General features: G+C 50.9%; 1 protein-coding gene across 3 annotated transcripts in view; it reads right to left on the bottom strand.

Annotated features, from left to right (window-relative positions):
• Nucleotides 1–1,897: 1,897 nt before the first annotated feature.
• SLC25A37 (solute carrier family 25 member 37) overlaps nt 1,898–9,741 on the bottom strand; it is an 18,473-nt gene continuing 10,629 nt past the window's right edge. For 2 of the 3 annotated variants that reach the window (XM_035891388.1, XM_035891390.1), the window contains exons 2-4: nt 7,335–7,563; nt 4,761–4,817; nt 1,898–3,596 (exon numbers count right to left, since the gene is read on the bottom strand). In XM_035891388.1, the coding sequence (XP_035747281.1) occupies nt 3,076–3,596; nt 4,761–4,817; nt 7,335–7,563 (807 nt within the window). In that variant the 3' untranslated portion in view covers nt 1,898–3,075. The remainder of the gene's footprint in view (nt 3,597–4,760; nt 4,818–7,334; nt 7,564–9,741) is intronic. The other variant, XM_035891389.1, reaches the window with a different exon arrangement.

Genomic DNA, 9,741 nt, shown 5'->3' with positions numbered 1-9,741 from the left:
AGCTCCATGCCCAACCACACAGCTAAGGAAAGGCACAAGCATGAGCCTAAAAGGACAAAAATCAGAATATTTTATTTCCTTGAGCTCCAGTGATACAACTGTAGCAGCATTTCACAAATGAACTCCTGCATTGTTAAATATACGTTCAAGGAAACACATTAAATTCCAAGGCAGGCAAAAAAAAAATAATAAAAATGAAGAACTGCAGACAAAGTTACTCATCCTCCCCCTTAAATAACATGTGCGTTTGTTGCAGACCAAGCAGCAGTACATGTTTCACATACCAGGTTAAAATAAAACTTCAGACTTTGCAGCAAAACTTTCAAATGCAAACCTGGAAGAGATGAGGAGCAACAGCTTTGGTGAAGGGGCTTTCACCTGGGGATCCAGCATTGCATCCAGCACAAGAGACTTTAAACAGGGAAGAGACCTCTGCAATTATTAGACCAACTGGGTGCATTCCCGGCTGCAGAATGGGAAGTCTGGTTTTATCGGGTACCTGGAGTAATCCACAAAGAGCTCTATGAACATACAAGTGCTCCTCACCCACTCTCAGCTCAAGGCAGAGCAAGTTCCCAGGAAAACCTGGTTGAGAATTATTTGTGCTCAACACTCGGGAGGTTCCCAGGTGTGCTCTGGCCAGCAACCAAAACAGGATGCTACCTTCCCCTCCAAGGACAGGGCTCAGCTGGCCAAAACCACAACCGCCCTCCCAATCGCTCCATGGCCCCAGGTTCTGTCCCTGGGCAAGCCCAGCCTTCGTGTCCCAGCTACTCACAGGTTACTCCAAATGGGAGATGCAGTTCTCCCAGAAGAGCCATGGTGAAGTCAGAAATATTAAAGCTAAGCAGCCAGAGGAAGAGGATGATGCACTGGGGACCGCTTGCCAAGTAGGACTCCTAGCTACCAAAGTCGCACTGAAAGCTGTTGCCTTCCACATTATGCTACAGTTTGCCTCTTTTTAATATTAAAGTGACCCAAAATTTTCATCTAAGTGTTTATGCCCATCTGTGATGGAAATATTTTGTGCAGTTCTGGTTCCTGTTAATGACTCTCCAGTTTCTAAAGTCAACAGAAAAAGACATCCAAGGCTAACAGCCAGCTCAAAGGCCTCCAGATCTCGAGGATCTCCGCGTGCAGGGAGCCGAGGGCTTTCCCCAGCTGCACCACCGAGACCAGCGAGGCCTCAAGCTTACAACATTTACACTTTTAAGACACAGGGTGCATTTGACACAGTGATTCATCCAGCTTAAGTGACAAAAAGGCATCGAGAAGCTCATTTCACCACCATCAGTGGTACAAGGTTAATTTACACAAGGCACATACACCACCACCCAGAGAGATGCTCTTTGATTTACCTTCTCCAAATAACAGAGCAAAAGGATTAGCTCCACTTAGTGTCATCCTACGCAACGTGCCTGGCTGACGGGACACCTCCGGTGACACAGGCCAGCCCCAAAAGCTGCCCATCGCCTTGTGGCTTCCCCCCAGTGCAGATGGCAAGCTGAAGCCACATCTCCAGGGCAGAGCCCAAGCCACCCCATGCACAGCAGCAAGGAGATGGTGCTGGCTCCAAACATCAGCTGCTGCTGCTGGCAGGGCGAGTTCCAGGGAGGATGGAGGGCTGCCAATTCGTGTCCTGAACTTCTATCTACACATCCAGGCCCCTACTCCCCTTCACTAGCTACTCATCACCCAATTAACTGGCTGAAGGATGCATTTTGGTTTGGAAGAGCCATTCCCTAGAGGCGTGGGGCACGCAGCAAGGCTGCCCACCCTTCCCGAGCAGGCACAGCTTTGCTGGCCACCACAAAACTCAGCATCATGCAGCAGCAAAACCAAACCCACAGCCCAAGGAACCTCTCTAGCTTGGTTTGCTGGGTTGTTTTTTTTTCCCCCCCCCTCCCCAACAGAGATGAGCAGCAGCTTGTTATCAAACATGGGCTGGGAGGTGGCTTCAGATCTGCAGGGAAGACTTGCCCAAGGCTTTCACCGCCTGCTGCCAGGATGCGACCCTTGCGACTCAGTAGCCAAACTGTAAACAGAAGGTCTGGTGTCCCCCCCCCCAGGCAGCAGAGCAGCTCCGTGCACCCCGCTTCGATGCCACCAGCAAGCGAGACATGCACAGTCGTTCCTGTAAGCAGGGTCAGGGCCTTAGTGAAAAAGAACTATGAATAAATTAAGGGAGGATGAAGGCTGTTCAGCTATCACACACCATAAGAATGTACCTTTAAAAAGTGTTTGCAAAAAAAAAACCAACCCTGATTCTTTAAAAACTACTTTTTTTTTTTTAAGAGTCAGCTTGTAAAAAACTGAATTGAGTTTCCCCCTCTCCCCCACAAAGTGACCAGGTATTTTAGGCTGCCCCTCCTTGGTGTCCTACATTTTCCCAAAGTGGTGTCCCTGTTCCTTTCCCCCCCATCCCAGCAAGTCTCAAGGGGCTACCAAGTACCTTGACACCCACAGGAGAATCTGGGCCACCGCTGGGGGGCTAAATGCTGTATAATTAAAGCCAATCTGGCTATAAAAATAAATGCTTTTGTGTCTTCCTTACACAGGATGGAAGAATCTAGCCCTTTTTAAACAGCTCAGCATCTAGCTGTAATAGTATTTAAAAAAAGACCCCAAATGCCTACATAGAAAAATAAAGGATAAACATTATCCATCTATTTTATATTTATATAAAAAGTAAGTTCTGTGACAGGATATTTTGCTTCGCTGTAAAAAAAACAGCATAGGCTGTATAACCTAAGCCTTCTGGTGAGGAGTAAACTACATCTTCAAACTTAATTCGGAGAAAAATATCAGTTAGCAACTTCACCTCTCCAAAATAAACTTATTAAAAAATATATATTATTATAAGTCTTTATCAACTATTTCACTGTTTAAGCAAATGGGGAACACGTGACTGAGGACCACTTTAATTCCTCCTTCCCCTGGGGAGGGACAAGTGGACGTCAGCTGTGAATCCACCAGAAACCTGGCACGTTCCTTTATCAGAGACCCTGGGCTCGCTGGCTCGCAGGCACACGCAGAGGGGACGCGGAGCCTTGCATTCACTCGCGGCAAAGTCCTTCACAAGGATGTTCTTTTTTCCACCTTGTGCTTGGTGAGAAAGTACTTGAAGAACTCATAGACGGACCAGGCGATGGCCGTTGAAGGCATCTGGTAAATGACGCGTGCCTGCACCCCTCTGAAATACCCCGCAATGCCCCCCAGCTGATAGACAGTCTTGAAGGCATTCATCATGCCCGAGAGATGTCCGCTGATGTTGACGGAGCTCAAGGCCATGTTCTCTTGGGTGTTGAGCAAGGTCTTGCAGACATCCAGAGGAGTGGTGGCGGCGGCGGCCACAGCCCCCGCGATGGCACCGGAGACGATGTGGGACCGAGGGTTATACTCCCGGCGTGGGTTGATCTGCTCCTGCATGAATTCGTAGGTGATGAAGTGAATGGCCTGGAAGGGGACGTTCATGGTGAGCTGGGTGGTGTAGCTGCGGTAGAAGGCACCAAACCCCTCTGTCTTCTGCACTGTCCTTATGCATGCCAGGACAGACTTGTAGGGGGAGTTGAACATCTGCATCCGCTGCTTCACCACTGGTCCAGGCGACAGCCCCAGGGGGTGAAGACGGGACGGACAGCACCAGGCAGGACAGACGCAGGGAGATAAAAGACTTATTAGCTAAGGCACACATTTCTTCATCATCACAACACCCAGACTGAACCCTGCTCCAAGTCCCAACCACCCAGACCCAACCTCCCCTTCCAAGTCCAAACCACTGGGACATTTCTGTAGTGATGAGCTCCTTGTCTGGAGGCTTTCACCAAAAGGCATCACACATCCTCTGCTTCCCCCAACCTGCCAGTGTCCCCCCCCCCAAAAAACCTCAATGCAAGAAGTGAGGGAGGCAGGTCAGAGCTCAGCCCCAGTTCAACAGCTCTCCACTTCCACAGGCTAACGCACTCCCTCAAGCTTAATTAAGGAACCATTAGTTAATGCAGACCGATAAGGACCCTCCGATGCATCTGTAAGGATGCAGAGCTGTTGTCCAGGCACTGACACACCAGGAGGACAAGGGCAGAAAGGTGATTAAATAACTGTACATCACCCAGGAAGTGTTACAGACCCCATCTAGAGTCCCAAGTCCTGAAAGGGAAAAACTTCCATCGACTTAAGAAAAAAGCCAATTTAATTTAATTTTAATCAGGATACGATTAAAAGGATTTGAAGCACTAGAGCCTTTTTTTTTTCCCCTTCAGAAAAAACTGACTTGGGGCCAGCTCAGAAGTACAATATAGCACTGAATAGCTGGCAGGACAGCAAATTGTCTTAATTTTAGCTGCATTTTACCATCACACCTCTTCATGCCAAACTCTACCCACCCAGGAAGGCTACGCAAGGGTCCCACCGGCTGCTGCACTTGTCTAACAATATGACTGAGCTTGGTTTTGTTTGGGTGGTCCAAAGCTTCAGAAAAAACACCACCGCTTCAGTAAAGATGCACCAGCAGGGTAGTAACAGCATGGTGCTACTACAGGTGACACCAGTTTTCCTGGAAAGTCACGGTACACCACGCAAATGCTGTGCAATCCCTGGGCAAGCAAGGCAGAAGAGCCAGGCAGGATTTATCCTCTTGCACTCGCCTGTCTGGGCTCATGAAGAGCCAGGCAGGGTCACCAAAGCAAAGGGCTCAAGCTGCTGGGGTGTCCTGGGTGCCTTCCCAGGCTAAGGGGGTGCAGGCGTTCCCAGCAGGGCATTACCTTCAGCAGGGTTCATCACGGCATCATGGAGTAGCGTGGCCACGCTCCCAGCTATACCTGCAAGACACAAGAGCATCCTTCAAATAAAAAGATTCAGAGGTGAGGAGCCCGCTCAGGCCCAGCCATCCACAGAGGCAGTGGCCAACATTGCTGGTAGCCCAGACCCCTGGGTAGCGCAGCCCGGGGAGCCGCAGCCCAGCTCCACGCAAGCCCAAGGAAGCGCCCAGCAACACAACTCATTCCCAGTGGAAAAAAAACCCAGCCCAAGCAGCTTGACAGAAACCAGGATCTGCTCACAGGACCACAGGCGTCACCTTTGCTGCTCCCTACAACTCGCAAGGCTTTGCCTGCGCAAGACGCCGCCGGCTTAGAATCATAGAATCACTTTGGTTGGAAAAGACCTTTAAGATCATCGAGTCCAACCTTTAACCTAACCCTGCCATCCCACCACTAAACCCTGGCCCTCAGCACCTCATCTCTCCTCCTTTTAAATGCCTCCAGGGATGAGGACTCAACCACCTCCCTGGGCAGCCCATTCCAGAGCCTGACAACCCTTTTGGTGAAGAAGTTTTTCCTAATGTCCAGCCTAAACCTGCCCTGGCGCAGCTTCAAACCATTCCCCCTCATCCTATCATCTGTTCACAGGGAGAAGAGGCCAACCCCCACCTCCCTACAGCCTCCTCTCAGGCAGTTGTAGAGGGCGATCAGGTCTCCCCTCAGCCTCCTCTTCTCCAGACTAAATAACCCCAGTTCCCTCAGCCGCTCCTTGTATGACTTGTGCTCCAGACCCCTCCCCAGCTTGGTTGCTCTCCTCTGGACACATTCCAGCAACGCAACATCTTTCTTGTTCGCTCGGCCTGCGCAGTGAGCAATGTTTAGAACTGGCTCAGCGCACCCCTAATTAGGCATTTTCATCCCTTTACTCAGGCTCGTTTTGAACACTAATTGCACAGATTCTGCAAATATCCAGCCAGCCATTAATGATTCTGCAGTTGGCTCTAGGATGGGCCTCTCCAGCCACACCTTCCCCTTTGATGTAGGTTTCCACCTCAAATTCTCTCTTGCCCAAATGACTTCTGGTCATTTCTCATTAACGCAGCCCTTCAGCTTTTCCCACTGGTACTGGAAGCCTGTAGCTACTTGAAAGGCAAACACGGGAAGCACATTGCTAGCAGAAAGCAACAAGCCAGGAAGATATTATATAGAATCATAGAAAGTTTTGGGTGGGAAGGGACACCTAGAGATCACCCAGCCCAACCCCCTGCAGGAGCAGGGACACCTTGAACCACATCAGGTTGCTCACAGCCCCGGCCAACCTGGCCTGGAATGGTCCCAGGGATGGGGCCTCCACCCCCTCTCTGGGCAACCCCTGCCAGGCTTTCACCACCCTCATTGTAAAGAATTTCTTCCTTAGATCCAGCCTAAACCTACCCTGCTTCAGTTTAAAGCCATCCCCCCTTGTCCTGTCCCAGCTGGCCCTACTAAAAAGCTTGTCCCCCCCTTTCCTCTGGGCCCCCTTGAAGCCCTGACCGGCCGCACTCAGCTCTGCCCGCAGCCTTCTCTTCTCCAGGCTGAACACCCCCAACTCTCCCAGCCTGGCCTCAGAGCAGAGGGGCTCCAGCCCTCGGAGCATTTTAGTAGCCCTCCTCTGGCCCCGCTCCAACAGCTCCATGTCCTCCTTGTGCCGAGGGCTCCAGAGCTTATCTAGTTGAGTTGGGTCAAGCCCAGTGACCACCATGGCAGATGCCTGCAGTCACATCACGTCAAGGAGCAGGCAGAAACATCTTCTGTGCAAACCCTTCTGTAACACCCTCAGCTGCTCAATTAGAGGGTTTCTGCTGTTGCAGCGGTGTTGCTGGACCTAAAAGCAAAAGCCTTCCCGGTAGAAACAAAACCTTTAACAAAGCATGGGAGCACATAGGGGATGCAGTGCACTTTACCATGCTGGAGCTCCAAAGGAGGCATCTGGAACAACCTGTACTTCAAACCTCAAGAGGTTTAGACGATGCCTTCAACATAAAGCCAGAAAGAGCCTGCAACTGCACCTGAACACCTCTTGTCCAATGTATTGATTACTTGTGCTAGAATGATTTGAGATTAAAGAGTAGTGCAGAAGTCTAGATTAGACCAAGACTTTGGAGGGTGCCCAACGGTGCCATCAGGGTTTTCAGGCCAGGAAGGGCTTCTCTGCTCTGCTGCTGACAGCCAGCCCAGCCATCATTACCCTCTGGAAGAGATCCACCAAGCAGCCAGCGGCCCCAAGACAGGGCACAGGTTTCAGCAGAGCACGGTGACCAGCACAAAGCTATGGGGCAGGTGCCACACTTGCCTACCTGACCTCCCCCTGCCCCTCCAGCACTCCCAAAGCAGGTGCCGAGACCCACAAGCCTGGGGTTACGTTTGCACCTCGCATCCTCCCGTACGAGTATTTACAGGGCCAGTCTGAAGGCGGGCTGCCTACAGCAGATCTTCCAGGAGCAGAGCACAGTGAAGGATGCCAGGCGAAGAACGTGAAGCAAGCAAGGGACAGGCTGTTAGCTGCAAGCTTTTTTTTGTGCAAAACCCCAAAAATACCATTGGCCAAGTGGCTGTTTCCTCCATGCTGGAGAGTATCGCTCAGCGACTTTTTCATTTTTTCATAGCAGGCAAAGTACATTGCGTGGGCAGGGCCAGCCCCCAGCATGGTGACATTAATCCCACGTAAAGGCCTCCAGAAACCCTCCGTAAGGACAATCTTCTTCAGAGCTTCGTACACGGTCCTGTACTGGGCTTTGGGGTCCGGCTGCAAGCTCTGCATCCTTGTCTGCAACAAAGCACACGGAGGGAGAGGCCTCAGGTTTTTTTGTCTTGAATGCAACAAGCACAAGCCATGAAGAGCTACAAGCCAAGATCATCAGAGGGGTCAATAATTGCTTCCCCTGTTGCACCCACACCGGGGCCACGGCACTATTTATCCACTCTTTACCTGCTAGATGAGCAAAATTAACTCCACGCTCCCATTGCGACACCGGAACGCTACGAGGCTGCTCAGACAAGCGCTCGGCGGAGGGAAGCGTAACCTCTGCTCTTGCTTATGCATGGGAATTACGGGGAATTAAGCTAGCACAGTTGTTCAAAAGACACGGTGGAAAAAAAATAATACAGTTAGGTCTTTAATTGCCTCTTGCTTACAACACTCCCGGCTCTCTGCCCCGGCTTGCTTCTCCTGCAGCGGCTCAGCTTGCTTTTGACACTGGGCATGAGGAGTTAGCCTGCTCGATTGGGAAACAGGTTTCCTAGAAGGGCAGGCTGAGAAAGTGGGGTACCCACCATAACGCCTCCCCCATAGGAGGAAAGCCAGGCAAAGGCCACCCAATTCTCCTGCACAGCGACCCAAGGAAGACCCAGTGGGTGACAACATCCCCCAGCAGCCTGGAGGGCAGGGAGCCACCCTTCGCCCCAGCTTCCCTCCCAGCTCCTGGTGCCCTGCAGCCACCAACTGCCCGAGCCAGGAGGTTTCATCTGCATCTTTGTTCAGCAGTTCTCAACGGGCTTTTCTTCCGTGGATTTTTGAAGCCAGCTAAGCTTCTGGCATCCAAACCATGCTATTAAAATCACTGCCATCACTTAATTATGCACCATGGGAAAAAAAAATGACTTCTTTTGGTTTCTTTCAGGCTTCTGCAGGCTGATGCCATCACGCACCAGCAACGCTCAAAGCCCTTGCAATGGTGATGCCAACCTGCAATGGGCATTTGTAGGGCACAGACCCCAGCCACCTCCCACCAGCAACAGGAGAGACACAGGCAGGGCTTAAACTTCTCCAAGCATCCCAGCAAGACCAAGCAAATCTAGAGCATCAGGATGCAAAGGGCTCTGCTACTCGTGCTGAGCCACCCACAAGTCCTGCCAGTCTGCAACACGGCCAATACACCCCGTCACACCAAAACCAGTCTGAAGGGATACAGTCCTTGGTGGCAGCCTCACACCTCGAAACGCAATTGCAGAAGGCTCCTGGGAAAGGACATGGCTACAGGAGATGGGAGTTCAGCAACCTGCAGCCAGCTCCATCAAATTAATGCTCTTCTAAGCAGCTTGAGAAGGGCAATTAAAAGGTTATTTGGGTTTTGACAAGGATGCTTTCCATCCCATGAGCTGGGATGCTTCAGAATAAAGTTTTCCCCCAAAAATGATTTGGCAGCACACAGGCACCAGCAACACAAATGGCTCCATCCTCGGATGAGATGCAACAGCCCTTGAAAAAGCAAGGCTTCCCCATGGCACCTCCGTGCTTCCTCACCGGGACACGGCCCTTCGAGCCGATGGATTCACTTGGACCAGGAGGCAATACTACAGCCAAGCTTTCAGGCAAAATTAAGCCAAAAATTAAGTGTTTCAGGTTTGGCCCTTCAATCCCCCAAACCACCCTGGTTACTGGGAAGTGAAGAGCACTTTCACACACACTTTTTGAGCCCAGGGAAGAGATCAGAGCTGAATTCAGGACTGTAACCCAGTGTAATAAAACCAAGCCATGAAAGCAAAGCAATACACGAGGCTAAGCCAAACAAATTACTGCGTTTGTAGTAAATATTCTAAAAAAAAAAAACACACAGGAATTGCATTTTGTCCTGGTTTCAGCCGGGACGGTGACTTAGTCCAGCAGTGAGCTGAATTTCAGACTTAAGCATCGGCCGGTGGTCATCAGGAGGCATCACCCTACAGCAGGGCATTTCGGGGCCTCGAGCAAAGCTTCCCATTTCAGGGCACTAAATGCATTGTAACCTATGCACGGTGCTGGAAGTAAACCCAAAGGCTCAAAAAAAATGCTCCCATACAGGCAGCAACAGCCCTGAATCATCTTGGAATTTAAAAACTGGTTTTAAATCTGGCGCACAGCCCTCGCTGAGCAGGCATAAGGGTCTTGCAACCCCTCCACACGTCTCTGCACCCTCCCATCCCATGCATGCTCATCAGGAGGGGCTGGGCAAGGGCTGGATTTCGC

The sequence above is a fragment of the Egretta garzetta genome, unplaced genomic scaffold (genome assembly GCF_000687185.1).
Source record: "Egretta garzetta isolate BGI_Z169 unplaced genomic scaffold, ASM68718v1 scaffold233, whole genome shotgun sequence".
NCBI classification, from domain to species: Eukaryota; Metazoa; Chordata; class Aves; order Pelecaniformes; family Ardeidae; genus Egretta; species Egretta garzetta.
The sequence above is the reverse complement of the archived record's forward strand: the minus strand, read 5'-3'. Positions and strand labels throughout refer to the sequence as shown.